The following is a 25330-nucleotide window of genomic DNA, read 5'->3' as shown; positions in this document are numbered from 1 at the left end:
TTCGGGTAAGGGGAGATAATGAGGAAGAGATAGGAGATTATAAGGTGTACTTGACGGGTGTTAGAAAGGGAAGGGCAGAGTCTGGGGTAGGGCTCTTTATCAGGAATACCATTGCACGCAACATAGTTTCTGTTAGGCATGTAAATGAGCGAATGATGTGGGTAGATTTGTCAGTGGGAGGAATTAAGACAAGAATTGTGTCCTTGTATTCACCATGTGAGGGTGCAGATGAGGATAAAGTTGACAAGTTTTATGAAGCATTGAGTGACATCATGGTCAGGGTCAACAGCAAGGACAGAATAGTGCTAATGGGCGATTTCAATGCGAGAGTTGGGAATAGAACTGAAGGATACGAAAGGGTGATTGGTAAATGTGGGGAAGATATGGAAGCTAATGGGAATGGCAAGCGTTTGCTGGACTTCTGTGCTAGTATGGGTTTAGCTGTTATGAATACATTCTTCAAGCATAAGGCTATTCACCGCTATACATGGGAGGCTAGGGGTACCAGATCCATAATAGACTATATCTTAACAGACTTTGAATTCAGGAAATCTGTTAAGAATGTAAGAGTTTTTCGGGGATTTTTCGATGATACAGACCACTATCTGATCTGTAGTGAACTAAGTATCTCTAGGCCTAGGGTAGAGAAAGTGAAATCTGTCTGCAAACGAATAAGGGTAGAAAATCTCCAGGACGAGGAAATTAGACAGAAGTACATGGATATGATTAGTGAGAAGTTTCGAACAGTAGACAGTAAGCAGGTTCAGGATATAGAAAGTGAATGGGTGGCATACAGGGATGCTGTAGTAGAAACAGCAAGGGAATGCCTAGGAACAACTGTGTGTAAAGATGGGAAAAGGCGAACATCTTGGTGGAATGATGAAGTGAGAGCAGCCTGTAAACGTAAAAAGAAGGCTTATCAGAAATGGCTCCAAACAAGGGCCGAGGCAGACAGGGATTTGTATGTAGATGAAAGAAACAGAGTGAAACAAATAGTTGTTGAATCCAAAAAGAAGTCATGGGAAGATTTTGGTAATAACCTGGAAAGGCTAGGTCAAGCAGCAGGGAAACCTTTCTGGACAGTAATAAAAAATCTTAGGAAGGGTGGGAAAAAGGAAATGAACAGTATTTTGAGTAATTCAGGTGAACTCATAATAGACCCCAGGGAATCACTGGAGAGGTGGAGGGAATATTTTGAACATCTTCTCAATGTAAAAGGAAATCATCATGGTGTTGTTGCAAACAGCCAAGCTCATGGGGAGGAGGAAAATGATGTTGGTGAAATTATGCTCGAGGAAGTGGAAAGGATAGTAAATAAACTCCATTGTCATAAGGCAGCAGGAATAGATGAAATTAGACCTGAAATGGTGAAGTATAGTGGGAAGGCAGGGATGAAATGGCTTCATAGACTAGTAAAATTAGCGTGGAGTGTTGGTAAGGTACCTTCAGATTGGACAAAAGCAGTAATTCCACCTATCTACAAGCAAGGAAACAGGAAGGATTGCAACAACTATCGAGGTATCTCATTGATTAGTATACCAGGCAAAGTATTCACTGGCATCTTGGAAGGGAGGGTGCGATCAGTCGTTGAGAGGAAGTTGGATGAAAACCAGTGTGGTTTCAGACCACAGAGAGGCTGTCAGGATCAGATTTTCAGTATGCGCCAGGTAATTGAAAAATGCTACGAGAGGAATAGGCAGTTGTGTTTATGTTTCGTAGATCTAGAGAAAGCATATGACAGGGTACCGAGGGAAAAGATGTTCGCCATACTGGGGGACTATGGAATTAAAGGTAGATTATTAAAATCAATCAAAGGCATTTATGTTGACAATTGGGCTTCAGTGAGAATTGATGGTAGAATGAGGTCTTGGTTCAGGGTACTTACAGGAGTTAGACAAGGCTGTAATCTTTCACCTTTGCTGTTCATAGTTTACATGGATCATCTGCTGAAAGGTGTAAAATGGCAGGGAGGGATTCAGTTAGGTGGAAATGTAGTAAGCAGTTTGGCTTATGCTGACGACTTGGTCTTAATGGCAGACTGTGCCGAAAGCCTGCAGCCTGGAACTTGAAAATAGGTGCAATGAGTATGGTATGAAAATTAGCCTCTCGAAGTCTAAATTGATGTCAGTAGGTAAGAAATTCAACAGAATTGAATGTCAGATTGGTGATACAAAGCTAGAACAGGTCGATAATTTCAAGTATTTAGGTTGTGTGTTCTCCCAGGATGGTAATATAGTAAGTGAGATTGAATCAAGGTGTAGTAAAGCTAATGCAGTGAGCTCGCAGTTGCGATCAGCAGTATTCTGTAAGAAGGAAATGAGCTCCCAGACGAAACTATCTTTACATCGGTCTGTTTTCAGACCAACTTTGCTTTACGGGACCGAAAGCTGGGTGGACTCAGGATATCTTATTCATAAGTTAGAAGTAACAGACATGAAAGTAGCAAGAATGATTGCTGGTACAAACAGGTGGGAACAATGGCAGGAGGGTACTCGAAATGAGGAGATAAAGGCTAATTTAGGAATGAACTCGATGGATGAAGCTGTACGCATAAACCGGCTTCGGTGGTGGGGTCATGTGAGACGAATGGAGGAGGATAGGTTACCTAGGAGAATAATGGACTCTGTTATGGAGGGTAAGAGAAGTAGAGGGAGACCAAGACGACGATGGTTAGACTCGGTTTCTAACGATTTAAAGATAAGAGGTATAGAACTAAATGAGGCCACAACACTAGTTGCAAATCGAGGATTGTGGCGACGTTTAGTAAATTCTCAGAGGCTTGCAGACTGAACGCTGAAAGGCATAACAGTCTATAATGATAATGTATGTAATGTATGTATGTATGTATGCAATAGTAAGCATAGTAATTCACAACCCAATTAAATATATCCTGTTCTATCTAGCCTACTCACACATTAGAATGGTATCTATAATAATATTTGGAATGCAGTAACTTTTGTATAACATGCTTCATTCACCTTGAAATTAAAGGAGATTTTACAAGCTTACTCTATAGCTATCATTCACATTTAGGGAACTTATAAAATTGACCATTTATTCTAATATGTTTAGGCTGAGTACAATATTTTAACTGAAGCATTGTAAGTTTAGTACAGATAAAATCAAAGACACTGCCAGAAAAATATTTCACCAGTAAATTACCAGATGAGAAAGAGAGAGTGTGTGGCTACAAAATAACAAATACTGCTGTCTGTTTTGAAAATTACTATAACACACGTTATTGTACAATATATGAGTACTGAAGCCTACCTTCTTGATGGAGATGGGAAGAAGCAGTTGGCTCATGGATGCTGAGAATGGATGTAGAAGAAGTGCAATTAATTAGGAGAGAGCCCACTAAAGACAGCAGTGCATGAAGATGTGGAGACTCCTCATGCTTTTGTTCATTCATGTTTGTCCGTGTCTGATCTTCCTATTGCTCTCTTTTCCCACACAAAATTTTACGTGTTCCTATTCATGTTACTGTCATTCTGTACATGATTTGATTTGTCACTTACCTGTTCCTTTCCATAGCCTGCATGGTGGCCATGATTGTTATGGCACTGTGGTTTGCCGGTTCGAGTCCCATTGGTGGAAAAAAGAAATTCATCATTAGGATGTTGGCTAGCAGGGTAGAAGAGGTAGTAGTATACAATTTCTATCTGCCAAAAGCCTGGATTCATTTCCAAAGCTCTCTGCATTGTTCATATGGAGTGAGAGTAATATGATGCAGTTGATGGTGATTCATTCATTAGACTCAAACAGATTCCTTGGTGTTATTCATCAGGAATAGGCTGTGTGCTGACACAGGTTTTCACCTTCTCCCTAGCTCATTATCATCAACATTCCGCACCTAGATGTGTAGGTAGCCCATGGGCATCAAATTGAAAGACCTGAACCAGGCGAGCCAAACTTATCCCCCGACACTCGTAGCACTAAAAGCCATGCTCTAAACAAAAATTTATGAATGTTCCTTTCCATTATTAATTTTAATGTTGTGTCTCCTCTCTGGAGGTCTCTGGTGCAGGTCTTTTAAATTGATGCCCTACAGGCGAGTTGTGTTTCTGTGAAAATGGGGCCCTACATAAGATAAACTGTAATAATGAAAACAGCACAAACACCCAGCCCCCGAGCCAGAGGAATTAACCAATGAAAGTTAAGATCCCTGAATCAGCTGGTAATTGAACTCAAGACCCCTTAGACCAAACGCTAGCATGTTACACATTTAACCATGGAGTTGGACTTTCCACTATTTATACTGTATAATTAACCTTCATATTTAAATCAAATACCTGTTGCTAGAAACTGTATTTAGTACTGTGTACCATTATTCAGTTCAAATCTTTTGGAAAATGTTTAAAATATTATAATAAAAATCTTTCTACTACTACTACTACTACTACTACTACTACTGCTGCTGCTGCTGCTGCTGCTGCTGCTATTACTACTACTACTACTACTACTACTACTACTACTACTACTACTACTACTACTACTACAACAACAACAACAACAAATGCTAGTAGATCGTTATATGAAATTATGTTTATTTTGTTTAGTGGTATTATTAATAAGTGTATTATCGTATTTTGTTGGGGTGACATGAAGATAAGTGCAACTCTTTATAATTAAAATATTGAATTATGGATGATTGATCCATTAATAACGATTATAAGATAAAGTTACCTTTAGGGATAACAGCGTAATATTTTTTTAGAGTTCTTATTGACAAAAAATATTGCGACCTCAATGTTTGATTAAGGGATATGTTTAGGTGTAGAAGTTTAATTAATAAGTCTGTTCGACTTTTAAATCCTTACATGATCTGAGTTCAGACCAGCGTAAGCCAGGTCTGTTTCTATCTTTATAGTGGATGAATATTTTAGTACGAAAGGACCAAATATTCAAAATAAATTTTTTTAAATTGGAATGATAAATTAATAATACTACTTTGGCAGAGAAGTGCACTGTCTAATGGTGGTGCGATAAAATTAGCAATATTTTCTAAAGAAATGCCAATAATAGTTCAACAAGGATTTCACATATTCAAAGTATTTGTTTCTCTATGCACAAATTTTTCTACAAATAGTAGGTATACATGCCTTCCTCAAGGAAGAAATGTAGTGTGACACTGAATTTTAATTTCTCAGTTTTTATAAGCAACATTAGAAGTATGGGCTTCAGATTCCAGAGAGGAATATGCCCACAGTATCTCTCCTGTAGGATTACTGTATGTCATGGATTTCAAAGAGCATCTGTGATTTTATGGAGAAAGAAGAATGTACAGGCAATATTTTATCGTAGTTACTTTGGCATTTTGAAATTCAACTTCGGGTTATTAAAATTTGCCACTGAATCTTCAAGAGTCATCGTGAACATAGGTATATTTTCTGTGATGAAAGTATATGTTACTTTTTGCTATCACTGCAGTGAGTTTTGAGTGACCAATCCTCTTTGGTGATATGTGATAGTTGCTACTGCTTGAGAAGTACGAGTGGTATATAAAGGCTTAGTGAAATTGTAAGTACACATATTTGTTGTAATGCATGTTCTCCTCATTAAATGAAGTTGATACAAACAAATCTTATTTTCTTATGATAAATGCTTCTATATACTGTCCATACTAATGGGTAAATTATGTCTGGATTTGGATTCTTCAATTGGAACCATGTCCTGGTTTCGGACTTTCAAATTATGGCAACCCTACTCTCCTGGTTATGGTCCTGATGAACTTAAAGTAAGTTTAAAGATCCAGTTTGCAAAATATAATTTGAAGAAGTAAGATTAATGCAATAAGAAAGAATAGCAAAATAGATAAAAATGTAACTACAACAAATAATTAAAAAAAAAAGAAATCTCAATCAACTGTAATCATGAAACCCAGTACATTATCCCAAAAAAGAAGAGAATAAATTCTTACTTCAAGCATCTCTTTGGTTCGCCGTGCCTCAGCATTCGTTTCTGACTGTTGTTGAACTTGTTCCTGATACTGTTTACAGTTTACTCCTTCATGGATAGCCTAGAAAAAGAGGAATTGGTATTTGTTTATTCTATGATGTAGGAATGCTAAGGGCTAAAATAATTACAAATATATATACTGTACCTATGTACATATATGATATGAACAGTGTTGTTGAAGATGCCTTCGAAAACTTAGTAAGTGTCACTGAAAAGAGCAGTAATTTGTGCAAAGACTTGAAGGATCTCATCTTGAAGTCTGTGAGTAACCTTAGGATGTTTTTACAGAACTTAAGGCATGCATAGCTAGTAAAGATGAACAATACAATGAATTGAGTGTAAAGGTTATGAAACTGGAAGAGAAGATGCAAATGCTGGAGGATCCACGCAGAAGTAGGGCAGGACAGGTGGTGCCATCTTCTGCTGCTTCTCTGAATCAACCTGGACCTTGCATAGACATTACAGCTGTACCTAGCAGTCAGTGGAGGAGACATTACTCTGAAGTTGCCGGCTCAGTAAGATCAGTCGTTTCCAAGATCGATAAGCGATACAAACTAACAGTGACATCTAAAATAAATGAATCTGCAGAAGGAATAAAGATGGTATTGGAAAGTAAAATAAATCCAACTGTAATAAATGTTGGAATTAAGACTTTTAAATCACTTAAAGTTGGAAGAGTACTTATTGGGACAGGAAGCAAAGAAGAGACAGAAGTCCTGAGCTCAGCAATAAATTCGAATTATGGCAACACCCGGATGCAAAAGTCTCAGAATTAAGGAACCCAAACTTGGTAATATATACTATTCATAATGAAATAAATAAAGAAAATGCTGAAGAAATAATCAAAACCCAAAACTTGGAATTGGCACTACAGGAGGGAGACATTAATTCCAAATTTATATATCATAACAAAAGGAACAACCAGAATTTAGTTATGGAAGTGAATTCACAAGTCCGAAAGAAACTGTTGCAGCATAAACTCAAAATTGGTTGGGTAATATGTCATTCAGAAGACTACATTGCACCCATCAGGTGCTTCAAGAGCAGTTGATACAACCACAAACAAGATAATTGTGCATCAGAAGAAACCTACCACTACGTAAGTTGAAAAAATGCACAGCTACATCAGCAGGCTTCAAATGCATTTTCTGTGCGACGTACAACAGTTATAATAAAGGTGACAAAATATGTGTCAGTCACTTATCATTAGACAAAAACTGCCTAAGCCTGCTAGCAGTTTTAAGGAAATATCAAGAAAATGCAGATTATTAATGGCCTAAGCAACTAATAAAATCCTGAGTCACAACACTCACCCAGAAAATTCACTATAAGATGCCTGCAAATAAACCTACAACATTCAAAAGCAGTCACACAAAATGTTGTACAACTATTCACGGAATTACAAATGGACACAGCATTCTTACAAGAACCTCACATTTTTGAGAACAAACCCATAGGAATTCTAACTATATATAAAATATTTTTCTCTGGAAATAGGAAATGTAGGGCTGTTATAATCATGCTAATCAACTCATTCGATGCTCTGATCATCAAGCAGTTATCTGATGAAGATGCAACCATTGTTGAAATCAGAAGAGGGTCCTTAAACCTGATTACAGCAAGTTTTTACTTTGATATTCAGTGAAATATTGATACTGATATGATTAAAGTAAAGAAGATTTTGAATTTTGCTAATGAAAGGGGTGTAGTAACAGCTATAGATAACAACTCGCGGTCATGTCTTTGGTTTGACATGTTAACTAACAGCAGAGGGAGAACACTAGAGGATTTTCTGATAGAAAACCAGCTATACATTATGAATTAAGACAATGATTCACCAACATTTCAGTCTAGCAGAGGTTCCAGCAATGCTGACTTAACAATGTGCAATAAACATATTATGAAAGATATATGGAATTAGGACTGTACCAAAGAAGAGAGTTGCTCCAACCATAGTATCATTACATTTACAATAGGTCTATCTGCATCTAAAACAAACTTCACTCATCAAGGAATCAGGTACGCGATAAGGAAAGATGATTACGAATGTTTCAATGAACATTTCATAAATGCGGTAAGAGAACAGTATAATTGCAGAGAAGAAGATTTCGGTCATCTGGACAAGGAATTACAGGTCTTAGTTTTCGAACAGCCAGACACAGAAGATATCATCAAAAAATTCCAATGCTTTGTTACAACAACTTGGAACGAATGTTTTTAAATTTGTACACCTTCAACAAGAGCAATTAATGGCAAATCAGTTCCCTGGTGGACTATGGAGCTGACAATAATGAGGAAGAAAATTAATGCTCAAAGAAGAAGATTCCAGATAACATCAGGAAATGATGAATTGCGCCGACAGAGGAAATTATAAAAAAAATACATAAATAAATAAAAAAATCAAAATATCTTTATTTGCAAATGAGGTGTCTACCTCAGTGGCAAATGGTACACTAAAATACATTATTGTCAAGCACTAAATATTAAATTAACAAGAGAAGAAAGTTTTCCTATAATACAATATTATACAATTTACGCTAACAATCTTTTCTATTAAACACACAGCTGATCCTTAATAAATTTATATTGTTTACAAAATTTTACTTATAATATCTCCTGTACAACTTACAAATATAGTCAACTGATATACAGTATGTGGAATTACTTCAAATGATACTATACAACTGGTATAAGATTAATATTTACATTGCAATTACCTTTTTTTTTTTTTTTTTTTTTACCCGTTCTGGAACCTAAGTAGCATAACGACCTGCTGCGTCTTAACCAGAGCCCCTTTTTCCACCACTTTTCAGAGTTCCTGAAGGGCCTTCACAGCTACCGTAGCGGTCCCAGGGCCCTCGAAATCCCCACTGTACTTCACCCCTACAGGCAGTCCCCTACTTTGGCTGTCCAAAGTCCTTAGACCAGGGGATGGAATTAATTTATTCACACACACATTTTTTTAAATTTACAATAACCTGCACTGGTCGAATGCCCTCTAACACTTCATTTATTTTCTCTGTTGCTGTTTATTCTCTTCTTGAATATCTGTACAGATTTTAGAAAAGGATCAAACACTACCCCTGGTAAACTGTTCCACTCCTTCACACCCTTCCCAATAAATGAAAATTTACCCCAATCGCTTCTGCTAAAATTCCTTCTAATTTTATATTTGTGGTCAGTCCTGCCAGTATAATTATTTTCCAACTGAAGCCTCTCACGGATATCTCCCAATGCTTCTTCTCCTGTATAGGCTCTATATAATCCTATAAGTCTAGTTTTCTCCCTTCTCTCACTTAAAGTTTCCCACCCAAGTTCCTTTAACACTTCTGATACACTACTCTTTCTCCTGAAATCCCCTGTTACAAATCTTGCCGCTTTCCTCTGCACACTATCTATTTCTTTTATTAGGTATTCTTGGTGAGGATCCCAAACACTGTTTGCACATTCCAATAATGGACGAACTATATTCAAGTAACTTCTTTCTTTTAATTCTTTGTTGCATCCTTTAAGTAGCCTCATTATGACATGTAACGATCTGTATGCTTTCCCAACAATATCATCAACATGACCCTTCCAGTGCAAATTACTTTCAAATCTCACACCTAAATATTTGCACTTGCCATCTTTTGGGATAACTACCTCGTCCAAAGTATATTCAAATTCAGTTTTAAAGCTCCTGTTTGTAAAAGTTGTAACAGTTGATTTGCCTCCATTAACCTTCATATTATTTTCTTCAACCCATTGTTGGATACTTTCAAGGTCCCTTTGTAATTCTGAACAATCCTCAATGTTGTTTATTTCCCTATAAACAATTATGTCATCTGCATACAATCTTATTAATTATATTATGGATAACTTTATACTTGCAGATAATGATAAAACTGACAGTGAATACCACAGAAGCATAAGGATCAAAATAATGGAACCACCTAACACAGGTCTTTTACAAAAGAAGAAATAAGGGCAATAATTGAGAGTATGGATTGCAAAAAGGCTCCAAGAGAGGAGGGTGTGACAAGCAATATATTGCTACATATTTCCACCATAGTATACCCTTGTATATAACTGCACTGTACAACAAATGCCGAAAAACAGGAATATTTCCTAAAAATTGGATAAAAGTCAAAATCATCCCAATAATTAAGCCAGGTAAAGAAAACTCAGATGATGTAAGCAAATATTGACTACTCAGCTTATTAACTATAATGGCGAAGGTGTTAGAGAAACTGTTTATAAATAGGTTAATGCATCACTTATATTCGAATAATATGCTACACAACCCAATCAGTTCGGGTTCAGGCCTCAATCCAGCACAGTGGATGCAGTTATGGCTGTCAAGGACTACATAGAAGAGTCGCTGAAAAATAAGGACAGTGTCGCTATGATCAGCTTGTCGTAATCTATAATCTTCATTTCCATATTGACGAATTGCACAATTAAAAATAGGAGAGGATTTCCACCAATCAATACTTATTTTTTTAAAGACCGGTTTCGACCTCATATACAAGGTCATCTTCAGCTGAACCATACATACATATTTATATAATGAAGCTTTGATTAAGATTGTGTTGTTAAAGGAATGCTATATGATGATGATGTACATTTAGTCACATACAAATGGGGCAGGTCTTAGCGTGAACTGGAGTATATGTCATTCTGTACAATATTGCAACTGTATGTCTAAAATATTATGTTGAAGGTCTTAAAATTAGTGTATAAAATATGTCTTTACTTAAACTAATATATATATATATATATATACAAGGTAAATACAATATATAAAAGCACTTCATGCATATGAACATTCGTTCTTGCTTGTTGGTCAACACATCGACTAACTTCCGTATTTAAGTCTTATTTACAGTTGTATACTTCAGCTGCTATTCTTGGAGTTTGTAAAATTGCATGGGTAAAAGATTTTGTCTTCATGTGTATATGTGGGATAAAACACATTGGTTGGAGGATTGGTGGAAATCCTCTCCTATTTTTAATTATGATCAGCTTGAACGGATAGTGCCTGGTGGCCTCAGATTCTTAAAGGCTTAAAGGAATTTCATTGTTGTAAGAACCTCTACTGCTTGATCAGAAGTTACTTGAGTGAGAGAAGATGTACATTAACTATTAACAGCTTAGAGATAGAAAGGATTGTAAGCAGCGGATGCCCACAAGGATTTTGCTGCAGACCTGGTCTATGGAATACTGGGCGAGTTGGCTGTGCGGTTAAGGGCACGCAGCTGTGAGCTCTCATCCGGGTGATAGTGAGTTCGACCTCACTGTCGGCAGCACTGAAGATGGTTTTCCAGGGTTTCCTCATTTTCACTCCAGGCAAATGCTGGGGCTGTACCTTAATTAAGGCCCTGGACGCTTCTTTCCTATTCCTAGGTCTTTCCTGTCCCATCGTTGCCATAAGACCTATCTGTGTTGGTCCAACGTAAAGCAAATAGCAGAAAAAAGGTCTATGGAATGTTCAGTACGACTAATTATTCAAACTAAACTACAAGAAGGACACTAAAGTGATTGCTTTTACAGATGACGTCTTGTTCTTGATTAGAGACAAAAACACACTGCAAATTGAAAAAAAGGCCAATATTGAAATATTGAAATTCTCCAATTGGGCCAAAGTAAATAAACTATCTTTCATCATAAATAAAACACAAGTAATGCTAGTGCCTAGAAAAAAAGTCAAAAACCCACAGATTTTAAGCATATATCTCAACAATGACAAAATAAAACAGACTAATTTAATGAAATATTTGGGGACACTAATCGACAGCAGGTTCAGATTCAATACTCATATAAAACATATAGCTGAAAAGTCTACAAAATTTATACATGTCTTGTCAAAGTTAGCTAAAATTAATTGAGGACTGCATTCCAATGTAATGAGTATCATTTCCAAAGAAGCAATACTTTGATTACTCTTGTATGGAGTTCCTGTTTGGGTAGATGCCTTAAATACAAGATATAATGTCAACAAAGTAAAACGAGTACAGAGGTAGTAAATATTAAAGTTACAAAAGCCTTCAGAATGACCACATGAAGCATTATGCATACTAACTGGAATAACTCAAAGTAATATTAAACGTTTGGAAATTGCAAATTTTTACAATATAATTAAAGGAAGAATTAAACACATGAGAGATATCACTGAAATTGACTCTACAAAGAATTACAAAAATTGGCCTCACCCAACTGAAAACATAATAATACAAGACAAAAAGGAAGAAGTACAGTACACAGTCTAGATGTACACAGATGGCAGCAAAACTGAGTCGCGTTTCAGGTCTGGAATAGTTATATATCAACTCTGAATTAACTCACCAACTTAAGTTCAAATTATATAATATATGCTCAAGCAATCAGGCTGAGCAAGTTGCAGTACTGAAGGCCCTTGAGAAGTTACAGAACGTAGGCAATATACAAGAAAAATCTGCTGTAATACACACTGACAGTAAAATAACCTGGGATGTTTTACAAAACAACCGCAAGCACAATCCATTGATAGAAGAAATACAAAGTATTTTACAAAATCATCAACAAGAAAACTGAATCATACATTTTACATGGATCAAGACTCATGTTGATAATGAAGGAAACAAACTTGAAGACCATCTGGCCAAACAACCTGCAAACAACCTGGACTTAAAAGTGGTTTACAATGTGTACCTATCTGTACAATCAAACAAGACCTGAGGGAGGAAACCATTCAATTGTGGGAGAGCGAGTGGGAAAATACTACAAACAGAAGCATAATAAAAGCATACTTTCCTACTGTACGGAGTAGACTGAAAATTAAATGAAACCTAAGTCATAATATGACAGCTATGACAACAGAACATGGAAAATTTGGTGAATACTTCTTTAGGTTCAAAATAACAAATGACTCTACATGTGTGTGCGGTGAAACAAATCATCAGCCAGTTGACCATATTCTTTGGGAGTGTACATTACTCAATTCCGAGAGAGACGAACTTTGTAGTAGGAGTGTTATAAAGTCAGTGGGCTACTGGCTAGTGGAGAAATATGAACTTGTGGACAAACACCTAAAGGATTTTTATAAATTTATAAATAAAATAAATTTTGACACCTTACAATGAGATAGCAGTTAGGTGTAATATTGACAAAAGTCATATGCAAATAATTATAAATAAGGTATTAATTAGTGCTGTCATTATATATATACAAGCATGTAATATTAGTTTGTGTAATGGAGCAAGCTGTTAATAAATTATTTAAAAAATACATACATACATACATACATACATACATACACACATACACACATACACACATACATACATACATACATACATACATACATACATACATACATACATACATACATACACACACACATACATACATACATATATACATACATACATACATACATACATACATACATACATACATACATACATACATACATACATACATACATACATACATACAAGAACCTTACATCTTTGAGAACAAACCCATAGGAATTCTAACCAAATATAAAATACTTTTCTCTGGAAATAGGAAATGTGGGGGCTCTCATTGTCGTGCTAAACAATTCAAACGATGCTCTGATCATCAAACAGTTATATGATGAAGATGCAATCATTGCTGTAATCAGAAGGGGGTCCTTAAACCTGATTACAGCAAGTTTTTACTTTGATATTCAGCAAAATATTGAACAATCTGCTGTAATACACAATGACAGGAAAATAACCTTGGGTCTTTTATGAAACAACCGCAAGCACAATACATTAATAGAAGAAATACAAAGTATTTTACAATATCTTCAGCAAGAAAACTGGATTATACATTTTACATGGATCAAGGCTCATGTTGGCAGTGAAGGAAACAAACGTGCAGACCATCTGGGGGGGGGGGGGGGGGAGAGATGCACACACACACACACACACACACACACACACAAGGTAAACAAATTGTGTAAATCTCAAGTTTGTACAATCTGACATTTCAAAGCCCTGGATGCTAATCCATTCAATTGCTTCAACAGGAACATAGAGAATGTCCATTACTGAACCATTAAATGCTTGTATTGAGCAGTCAGTAATAGCATGTTGTAACATTTTTAGGGTGGCCCCACAGTCACAATTTGGAGAAGCAGTCCAACCCCATTTGTACAGGACATATCCATATCTGTCTTGTCCTGTGGGCATTCAGTTGATGATCCTCCACTGGCATCTGGGAAGGTTAGTTGCACACATGGAGGGATTTCCAATCAGATCTTTGTTGAATACTGACAGCTGTTCCCCACTGGGTTTTCTATGCTTTAATGACCTAAACAACTACTCCTCAAGTTGAACACCCTGTTGGTTTTCTTGATTTCAAGTGCTGGTGTTGAATTTGTGATAATAGGTTCCATGTATGGGTCGCTAGGTATTGTTCTGAATGTTTTTCAGACCTTCAAGAGAGCTTCTGATCTTCATACAGCTAGACATGGAATGTTACAGGAAGCCATAGTGTGTTAGTGCTATGTAATTATTCGCATGGCCTGACTGATATATAAGAAATTGAATTACTCTTCTATCTTCTTGGAAAGAATGCTGTTCAACTAAGTCAGGCAGCAGTGTTCAGCAACAGAGTATGATAGAGTTACAGCTGAGGATCTTAGAATATGTGGGTTAGCTCCCCAAGAGGAACCAGCAAGCTTTTATTGGATACTGCGATGTGGTGGGTTTTTTTCCTAGGAAAAATCCCACATTTGACTAGCAGGCAAGAGAGTAGCATTAAAGTCAGTGAGATGAAATTCCTAAAAAGTTTGATAGGAAAGACAAGGAATGACAGAGTGAAAAATGATGTTAGGAAGGAAGTTGGGTTAGGAAAGCTAAATGAGAGAGTTGAAAAGAATAAACTAAGGTGGTTTGGACATGTAAATAGGATGGAGGAGAATAGAATTCCAAGACAGATGCTGGAGGCAAAGTGCAAGGGCAAGAGAACAAGAGGAATACCTAGAACAAGGTGGATTGAATCAGTGAAGAGCGGCATAAGAAGATGAAATTTAGACTGGGACAAGATCATGGAAGAGGAATGGTGGAAGGAAAGAGGAAGATGGAGAAGTGCCCTAAATACCCTGACTGGGAGGAGCTGGATAAGGGGAAATGATGATGATAATGTTTATGATGATGACTGTGATGTGTTTTAATCTTAGCGGCCAAATTTGAGAGGTGTTGTTTGAAAGTCAAATCTGTGAAGGGTTTTTCACACATATTTAGGAGTACTTTAATATCTGGACTCTAAATCTAATCTCTGGTTTGTAATTTGAATGTCTGTGTGTGTACAGGTATGTACAGGCTGAAAAGGAGGAGAGCCAGTACTGGTACTGATCGTTGAGGCAGTCTGTAATTTAGTTTGAACACTCTACTTCTGTTATTATCAGAATAGTTCTGATAAAATCTATCATTAAGCATGTTGGAAATTAAGTTTACAACATAGGATAACAGTGACAAATTTCAAGAGAGGACCATCTTGCAATATGGTATCATAGGCAGTTGATTTGTCCAAGAAGGCAGCGAGATTTATTGATCTCTTCTCAAATCCATTTTTGGTATGACTTGTTATTGCAAACGCTTGATTGTTGCAACTTCAGAATCCTGTTTGTTCAGGAGGGATGTGGTGGTTGAGTGCATAAAAAATTATATCGTTCAAGGAGTTTGTATGTGATAATTGATAGAGCTATAGGATGGTAGCTTCCCAGCTTTGTTGATCTTTAATCAGTTTAAGTATGCCAATGATGTTTTTCTTGAACAATGATGGGAGGTTTTCAGTTTGCAAGATTTTTGAAAAGGAAGTCACTTTATTGTGGCTGGTCTACAGTTTTATATAGTATTTCTGGTTTCCTCTTCTGTGTATGGAATGGAAAACTTAGAAGACTGCAGAGCTGCTCTCTTCTTGGTGTTCAGTTGGGATTTTATTTTTCTTTTAAATTGCTTAGCTTTTGTGCTCTTGTCGAGATCATGATTAGGTTTTATGCAAGATCACTGAAATCAAAGGCAGTTTTTAATCTTTTTGTTGCAGAATTTGATGGGTCTAATTTCCTAAGGACAGACCAAACTTTCTTGCTGGAGTGAGTATAATCAAGTGATTCCATTGCTTCATGCCAAATCTTTTTTCTGTTATCGTCTAGTGATTGGACAGGGCCTACGGCATTTTCAGGAGTGAAACTTTCTTCATATTCCTTAAGCAGTCCTTCACTCTCTTCACTCCTTGCAGCCTCTGACAGCCTCTGGGATACATTGTCTTGCTGCACCTTTAATCATCGGGCCGATGACCATCGTTGTTAGGCCCCTTAAAACAACAAGCAAGCCTTTAATCATCCCAATGAATCTATTATAGTTGTCATGAATTGGCTTGATCCATCTGATATTGGCATCTGTTTGTTTTGCAGATTCAGCCCAATTAGCCTTCTTAAAGTTCCATCTTGGTTTAGGATGTGATTGTATTCCAGGTATGCATATTACTACCTCTGAGATACTTGGTCTGTGTTGACTATGAGGGAAGCTGTTGAGCAATGAATGACAAACCTGGCTGTGAGAAATCTGAATGTGGGTCACGAAGCACAGGTCTGGTATATACCTGTGAGTTGAAAATGAAGTATAATTTTAGCATCATTAATTTGTGGTTTTCATAGCCCATTCAGCCGTAGAGTACTTCACCATTATGATCATTCTCACCGAATTCCCAGATGGCTGTAAAAGTAACCAAGCCTAGTTGTTAGTAAGATGGTAAAGGATGGTTTAGCCAGTTGGTTCCTGAGGGCTTCTATATGCTAGCTAACATCAGTTTTTTTAAATTTTCATTGCAGTAGTAAGAATGTGTTTTTCTGAATTTGCTGATTTTATAGATGATTCTTGGCATGTCGCAAGGCCATATTTTGGGTGATTGTTGGAGGCTACTAGTTTAAATCCTAGTACACTCCCTCTATTTTGTTTCTGGTGTGTGTGTGTTTCTTGGAGCACACAACCTCCTGTGGGTGGGCATGGTAGAATAACACTAACGGTATCCCCTGCTTGTTGTAAGAGGCAACTAAAAGGGGCCCCAGGGCCTATAAACTTTGGAGCATGGGTTGGCAACCACGGCGCCCTTTGCTGAGTCCTGGCATTGCTTCCACTTCCTTGTACCAGGCTCTTCACTTTCATCTGTCCTATCTGACCTCCCTTGGTCAACTCTTGTGCTTTTCCGATCCTGTTGGGTCACATGAGGGTCACTTCAAGGTAAAATCTATGGATGTGAAGCAACAACAGTGAAAAATATAAGTAAACTGTAAAAAAATTAAATCTTCATTAGTATCTTTGGTCAGAAAAACATCTGTTTGCTAATGTACTCTTTCTCTCTCTGCTGTAAAACAAAACAAAAACTACATGCAGCAGTTTCATTGAAACTCTTAAACTTGAGATCAGGGCAGCAAAAACATTTGATCATAGTGTTGATGAGAAGTATAAAACTGTTTTTTAACATATTTTAAATCCATTTCATATGATGTTTTCCAAAGAACTCACAGTAATTAATGAAGCTGTAAAAAACAAAAAAGCCATAGATCATGAAGGGTATATAGGTTTCAAGCCAAAACTGCAAAGTATTAAGTCTATTAGCACAACAGACGTGGATGGATGTAGTGGCCAGGAACATGTGGCAGTGCACACTCTCTGGAGATGATATCATCGAAAGAGTGAAGTGGAAGAGGAGAATGAGGAAAGTTGTCCCCACCACCATGTCAGATAAAGGAGAGTTGTTACTGAGATTTTTGCAAGTACCGGTATGCTAAAAACTACAGATCTATCTATTACAGTGTTCTTAGAGCAGCTAAGATGATGTACTCGTATAATAACAAGGAAATTGAAGAATTGTGCAATAAATCATGAACCATATGGGAGGTAATTAAGGGAGGAACAAACAGATATAAAGACAGAAACAAAGTCTTTACCATAGAAAAATTATCAGGAAACACTAACAATAGACCTTGACCCTGAGATATTACTGTATATGAATTACTATTATTTTCAATACCTTACAAAACTTCAAGTTGCAAATAAATCGGATATATTACCAACACTCTCACCCCCTGTACAAAAGTAACAGAACTGAAAGTTCTTAAAATCATACAGTCTTTGAAAAAAAACATTTCCATGGGTATAGATAAAATTAGGGAGTTCTAACAGGCAACACTACTTTAGCTTTCTATTCTCTGTTTCTAAAAATACAGTTATACAGCATTTAAATGTAATTCTAAGGCTATCATTATTAACATCCTAACAAACACTGGACATTTACCTGACATGTGAGACAGTTGACAACTGAACATACGGGACAGCGGAACTCATTAACATTGTCTTCATAAATACACCATCCTCTACAATCTGGAGTCTTGCAATGGAATGCATTTCCTATCTTGTTTTCTGCTTGGGTTATAGATTTAGCTAAATGTTGCTCATACACATTTGGAGGAACTAACTGTAACAAACAAAAATGATCATAAATGGAAAATTAATATAGGAAATACCTCATAATATTAATGGTATTCATTATAATAATTTCATGCAGCTATTTCTAGCCAAGTGCAGCCCCTGTAAGGCAGACCCTCCAATGAAGGTGGGCGGCATCTGCCATGTGTAGGTAACTGCGTGTTATTTTGGTGGAGGATAGTGTTATGTGTGGTGTGTGAGTTGTAGGGATGTTGGGGACAGCACAAGCACCCAGCCCCTGAGCCATTGGAATCAACTGATGAAGGTTAAAATCCCCGGCCGGGAATCAAACCCGGGACCCTCTGAACCGAAGGCCAGTACGCTGACCATTCAGCCAATGAGTTGGACATGATATTCATTGACAAGTACAGTAGCCTATACAAGGTAAATTGATACCATGTATTATTGATGGTGGCCATTTTCTTTCAAATGCTTGTAAGTGATCGCTACTCAACTGAATTCTTTATTTTATTAATAATAATAATAATAATAATAATAATAATAATAATAATAATAATAATAATAATAATAATAATAATAAATACAAATGTCCATGACAAGATCAGTAAGGCTGTTGTGCATGCAATTATCGAAGCTTTCGTTGGTAATTACCCATATATTGACATGGAAAGTGAGTATAAGTAATATTTAGTATACGTACTTCGATATTTAATAGGATAAACTACGGTAGTGGGTGTAAACTTCAAGACTTTGATATTGTGTGTTAGTGAAATTGCATTTTTAGGTTACTTAGTTTCTTCATAGAAAATAACAGAGAATATATATTTCACCATGACTTGAGTCACGGCCAGTGGACTCCCTATACAGCATGATATCGGAAGCTGGAATCCAGTGTGACTCTGCAGAGTTTAATCCAGCATCTATGGAACGTGGCCATAATATCGCGGAAATGAAGTGCACGCATGATAAATGCAATAGCAGTATTGAATGAAATGAGAAAACAAATTTGAGGCTTGATATCACTCGACAAATAATGGAGGATTTGTTAAAAGAGGAAAAACAACTGTAAATTGTCAGGGGCCTCTTGAAAAGTATTCTTGCAATTCAGCAGAAAAATCTGAAGATGGAAATTCAACAAGGTTTAAGGAAATTGGAGGAAGCTCTAGATACGGGATCTACGCACAGAAAAGCTTGGAAAGCAACTCAAGGATTTGCCCGTTCAATAGAAGGTAGACCAGTGCACCACAAACAGAAACATAGAACATAATACATGGGAAATGGCGTTATCCAAGAAGAAGAAGAAGAGGGAATAGAGGCAGAAGAAGACAGATGAGGATGAAGATACTCAACTTGAACCAGTATCTGAAAATGTTAAAAAGAATGAGCAACGGAAACGTTTAACTACAGGAAGACACCGAGAAGCTGTACTTAACAACCCAATGAATGGCAAGACTTTTGCAGATGTTGTGAAGGATATCCGGCAAGGTGAAGCCAGAAGACAGTGGTGCTGGTATTAAATCGATCAGGAAAACTACATCTGGAGTGGTTCTTCTTGAATTTAATAAGGCCACGGAAAAGGGGAATAAAGAAAATTTTAATAAATCACTTAGAGGTGCTCTTGGACATGACGGCGAAGTAAAATATTTGACGCCTAGAACTACATTGGAAATTTGGGATATGGACAGTGCCACCACTATTACCAAAGTAGAGGAGGCTGTAAGACGAGACTTAGAAAATCCTAATAAAGAATTAAAGGTCTCAATCACAAATCCGAACAGCAGGGGGCAAAAACTCACCATTGCGGAGATAGAAGATAGCGAGGTACGAAAGCTGTTAGAAACAGACAAAATTAAACTAGGGTGACTATACTGTAGAGTAAGAAGATGGGTCGTAGTTCCTTGATGCTTTAGATATTTGTGATATGGGCATCAAGCACGAAACTGCAAAGGAGTGGACAGAAGTAAACTCTGTTTTAAGTGCGGGGAGGCTGGTCACAAGGGAGTAGGATGCAAAATGAATCCACGATGCATAATTTGATTCCCTTGTAAGAAGAAGAAGAAGAAGAAGAAGAAGAAGAAGAAGAAGAAGAAGAAGAAGAAGAAGAAGATGATGATGATGATGATGATGATGATGATGATGATGATGATGATGATGATGATGATGATGATGATGATGATGATGATGATGATGATAATAATAATAATAATAATAATAATAATAATATAATGAATTATTATTACTAAAGTTACACACCAAAATGAAGAAGAAGCCAGTGTGATTATTTGTATATTTCGAAACAAATCACTAGTAGTTTACTTACAGCTTTTATCTCTCTCTCCTGTAATGTACTGTCACAAGCATAGTCTGCATCCCTGTATGGACATTTTACTTCTGCTTCTTCATTAAACTGAACTGTGTTGATAAGGCACGGTCTGAAAGATTAATGGTAGAAAAATATTAAATTCAGTACTTAATTAACAAATACATAGCAATACATTAAGATATGCTCCCCAACTAACCAACATTTCTAGGACAGAATCTGTCCAACAAAAATGTATATATATATTGAAACGGTAACGCCCTACGAGCATTCACGTTTCATTCTTTTATTAAGAGGAGCTCGCTAATACCCGGCCGTAAGCATTTAAAACTTGTGCCGAGCGCACAGGCATAGTGGGAACTGCGAGCAAGTTCGCGACTTTCTAGAACACCGGCCAAGGACAAGCGACGTCACGCAGAAGGTTCCTTCGTGTTCCATAGTATTGCTGCATGAACGAAATATAATATCAATATTTCAATAGCGTCACCTTGCAGGCAGGAATAATGAACGCTGCTAGCCGAAATTTCGTGTCAATCGGTGTGAAGATGGCCAAGATAAAAAAAATTCTTGGGGCCCACATGTGTAGCCACGCCCACCGGCCTTCGGCAATATAAGCAAGTCGCCAGCCTGGGGTAAGGCAGAGAGAGAGAGTGTGCGGTATGCAGCGGCAGTGTGCTGAAGGCAGAGAGTGGAGTGAGTCGGCAGTAAGCCGTAAGTTCAGTGAGTGTGTGCAAATAAGCACGTCACGACATAATTCGTCTCTCGGTCCGGCTGTATATTTGAGTTCATTTAAAGACTGTGTGAAAACAGCAGTAGTGTTTCTAGCCAGCCTTGATTTCATTTAAAAACTGTGTTCTCGCATAAACTGTGCCAGCTTTGATTTCATTTAAAGACTGTGTTCTCGCATAAACTGTGCCAGCTTTGAGTTCATTTAAAGACTGTGTGAAAACAGCAGTAGTGTTTCTAGCCAGCCTTGATTTCATTTAATGACTGTGTTCTCGCATAAACTGTGCCAGCTTTGATTTCATTTAAAGACTGTGTGAAAACAGCGGTAGTGTTTCTAGCTAGCCTTGATTTCATTTAAAGACTGTGTGAAAACAGCGGTAGTGTTTCTAGCCAGCCTTGATTTCATTTAAAAACTGTGTTCTCGCACAAACTGTGCCAGCCTTGATCTCATTTAAAGACTGTGTGAAAACAGCGACAGTGTTCCTAGCATAGACTGTGTCGACCTTCATTTCATTTAAAGACTGTGTCTATCCGTTGAACTGTGTTACGACATAATGGAACTTGGACTGTCATTTATTTCAACAAGTGTATTGTGCTGATGGAGTACAGTGCAGAGACTGTACCCGGTAAATTTAATTTTCTTTATGAAGTGCTTAATCGCTGCACCTCGGAAGGTCCTAGATTGTTTTCGTTTATTATTCCAAATTCGATAATTCCTTCCATCTTATCCTCGTGGAACTGTGACTCTATATCCATGCTGCTAAAGTGCATTCAACATCATTGACTGTGGGAACTATTTCGGCGTGCTTCGCCTTAGAGAAGTGTCACACCAGTGCCCCATGACGTCCAATGTGGAAGATCCACATTTCCCCGTTCCTGCCTCAGGTTCGAGTCTTCAACACTAATACAGAGAAAACACCAACGACGGAAGACAACGCCGACGCCGACCGCAAAACGACGCAGCCGCCGCAGGACAACGTCCTCTCCACGCCGTCAGGAACAACCCCACGATTCAGCTGTAAAAGGTGACATAATTCTTTGCATATCTATTTGAATAAACTGAAGGATCCACTTAATCATGAAATTTTTTTTCCACTACCCTTCTCTCTCACTCTCTTAGCATGGGCCGTACACGCCTTGTCGTTCCTCATGCTCTCCGATAAACTGAAGTACGGGCGTTCCTGTTACAGAGAGAAGGTAGTGAATAGTGGCACCCATGACGTTGGGGCCCGACTAAAGAGAGTGAATAGTGGCACCCATGACGTTGGGGCCCGATTAAAGAGAGTGAATAGTGGCACCCGTGACGTTGGGGCCAGATTAAAGAGAGTAAAGTGATAAAAATTAACTTTGAAATCAGTGATATCTTAACTTACCAATTCAAATAAAAGTGCATAGTACGTACGTTAATTCCAGTTCAGTGAATGTGTTAACATTTTACGAAGTTCAATTCAATGACTTTGACGAAATTTTAAACTTTTGGCACAGAACTCTGATTAAGTTTATGGCACAAGTGATTATTTTTTTTCTCTTGTTATGTAAAACATTTCAGGCATAATACTCATGCACAGTCTTATATAAATTTTGATATTTATGTCAGTGAAACATTGAACTTTACCATTGGACAATAATGGTGATATTTAATTTTATGCATAAGTGTTTGATATTTTGTGTTGGTGAAATTTTGAACTTTACCATTGGACAATAATGGTGATTTTACGTATGAGGTGAATGATTGTATTTTCTGCATTTTGTGAAAATAACGACATTAATATGGAAAATATACTAGCTGCCATTGAGGCTTTAAAAATCAGTCTAAATGACAGGATTACGGAAAGTAACACTAATCTCGGGCGTAGGATTGCTGAATCTAATAACACTTTAGGAGCTCAACTTAAAGAATCTAACAATACTTTAGGAGCTCAACTTAAAGAATCTAACGCGGCCCTGGAAGCTACTAAGGCTAGTATAGGTCAACTTAGGGAGGCTAATGAAGTAACTAATCGTAATATCACTCAACTAAGGGAGGCTAATGATGCCAACATTGTAAAATTGACAGAATCTGTTGATCAAAATTTTGCAGAAGTTAATAATAATTTGGAACGTAGGCTCAATAGTGCAGGTGCCGAAATTGAAAAAAGATTTAAAGAATCTAACAAAAGGATGGATTCTAAGTTTACGGAAATAAATTAAAGATTAACACGTGACTTAGAAACCATTAAGCAAGATATAAAATCACAAGTGGTGGAGGACTTAAAACTTGCCTTCCCGTCTTCTTCTCAGGAAGTCCTTAAGGAAGTAGAAAGCTTAAAGGAAGAATTTCAAGAGTCCCATGCTCAATTATCTCTTGCGCAAACTAAAATCGCGTCTATTCAAGACAAACTTCATGAATCTGTTAAAAATAATTTCACGAAGTTGGGAAACGAAATTACTCTTCTGAAAAGTCAGCAAGAGGAGGCCGATAAACGTGTTAAGACTCAGTTAGATAATGCTCACACGCAGATTACTCGTATCTGTCGCGACGTAGCAGAAGTCAAGACCGACATAGAAAAGGAGGTCAAGGAAATTGAGAATTCTGTACAGGGGAAAATTAAAACCCTAAAACTTGAACTCCAAGGAGGTGTAGAAGCTCTCAACAGCAAAGTATCGCAAATCGAACAGGATGTTTCATCATCTAGCCTTCACAACACTAGTGGAGAATCCATGAATGTTTCCACAGTTTTTAAAATAACTGAGGAAAAACCAGCCAAATTTTCGGGGAAGGAAGAGTATACTGCTAAGGAGTTTCTCCTCAACCTCGAAGAATTCTTTCAAGAAAATCACGTTAAGACCGACCGTCGTTTACGAATAGCATCTCGATTGTTAGAAGGCAAGGCGTTAATGTGGTTTACCGCTTTTAAATTCAGTATTAACACTTACGAAGAGTTTAAGGAAGCCTTACTTAGACGATTTTGGAGTGCTGAGGCTCAGCACCTGATAAAACTTCAATTATACTCTAGAAAGTATAACACGTCTGTCAATTCCTCGCGATATTCAGATTATCTCATATCTCAGCTTAAAAAGATGCAGTTTTTCGACCCTCCTTTACCGGAGCAAGAACTTATTCAGGTCATAACGCTGCAATTTCCACCAAATGTTCAGGAAATATTGGTGGCGGCAAACGTCCAGGACTTGGAGCAGCTCGATGACGTCCTGAGGAGACTCGATACTGCGCACACTCAGAGCGCAGCAAAAGCAGGTCGAACCAAAGAAACTACAACCAACTTTATGGAAATGAAGACTCCGGTTCAAGTAAATCCAGAACCGCGAGAAGAAAGAGAAACTCGCCGAGATATTCCGTTTCGGTACAGAAGATCTAGGAATCGTCCCTACGAAGGGAGGGCTAAGTTTCAACCTGGACCTTCATGGAGGCAGGCAGCTAACCAACCCAATGATAATAGGAACTCCCAGCGGGAAGAATTAGAGAAACGTTGGAGGGAGACTACGGAATATGTAAGGAATAAGAACAGGGAAGAGGGCTTACCTGGAGCAGCTTCTTTGGAATACCAGGCAGAGATGCAGAGAAGAAATGAGAGAACGGAAATGGATCCAAGAGCTACGGGTACCAAAAAAAAAACTTTGTCGAAGCAATAAAGAGATTGCCTGAAAACCCGGAGGGAGGAGAGGTAGTATGTAGTGCACTCATTAACCATTGGTATTTAGAGGATGCAGATTTACTATATGAGGATTCAACACCACGACAGCCTCAGATACAACGCGGCTTACCGATCATTATCATTAAGTTAGGCAATATGATTGTCCACTCTTTAGTAGACTCAGGATCGCAAGCCTCACTAATTTCGCAGAAATTAATAGATGTGGCGCAGGAGACGACCTACATCTCCATCTT

General features: G+C 37.5%; 1 protein-coding gene across 2 annotated transcripts in view; it reads right to left on the bottom strand.

Moving 5' to 3' along the window:
* LOC136881282 (microtubule-associated protein futsch) overlaps nucleotides 1-25330 on the bottom strand; it is a 383949-nt gene that overhangs the window by 12555 nt on the left and 346064 nt on the right. For both annotated transcript variants that reach the window (XM_068225087.1, XM_068225088.1), the window contains 3 exons: nucleotides 20719-20830; nucleotides 18247-18426; nucleotides 5921-6019 (listed from right to left, as the gene is read on the bottom strand). In XM_068225087.1, coding sequence (XP_068081188.1) covers nucleotides 5921-6019; nucleotides 18247-18426; nucleotides 20719-20830 — 391 coding nt within the window. The remainder of the gene's footprint in view (nucleotides 1-5920; nucleotides 6020-18246; nucleotides 18427-20718; nucleotides 20831-25330) is intronic.

The sequence above is a fragment of the Anabrus simplex genome, chromosome 1 (genome assembly GCF_040414725.1).
Source record: "Anabrus simplex isolate iqAnaSimp1 chromosome 1, ASM4041472v1, whole genome shotgun sequence".
Classification (NCBI taxonomy): Eukaryota; Metazoa; Arthropoda; class Insecta; order Orthoptera; family Tettigoniidae; genus Anabrus; species Anabrus simplex.
Note: the sequence above shows the minus strand (reverse complement) of the source record. Positions and strands in the feature narration are given on the sequence as shown.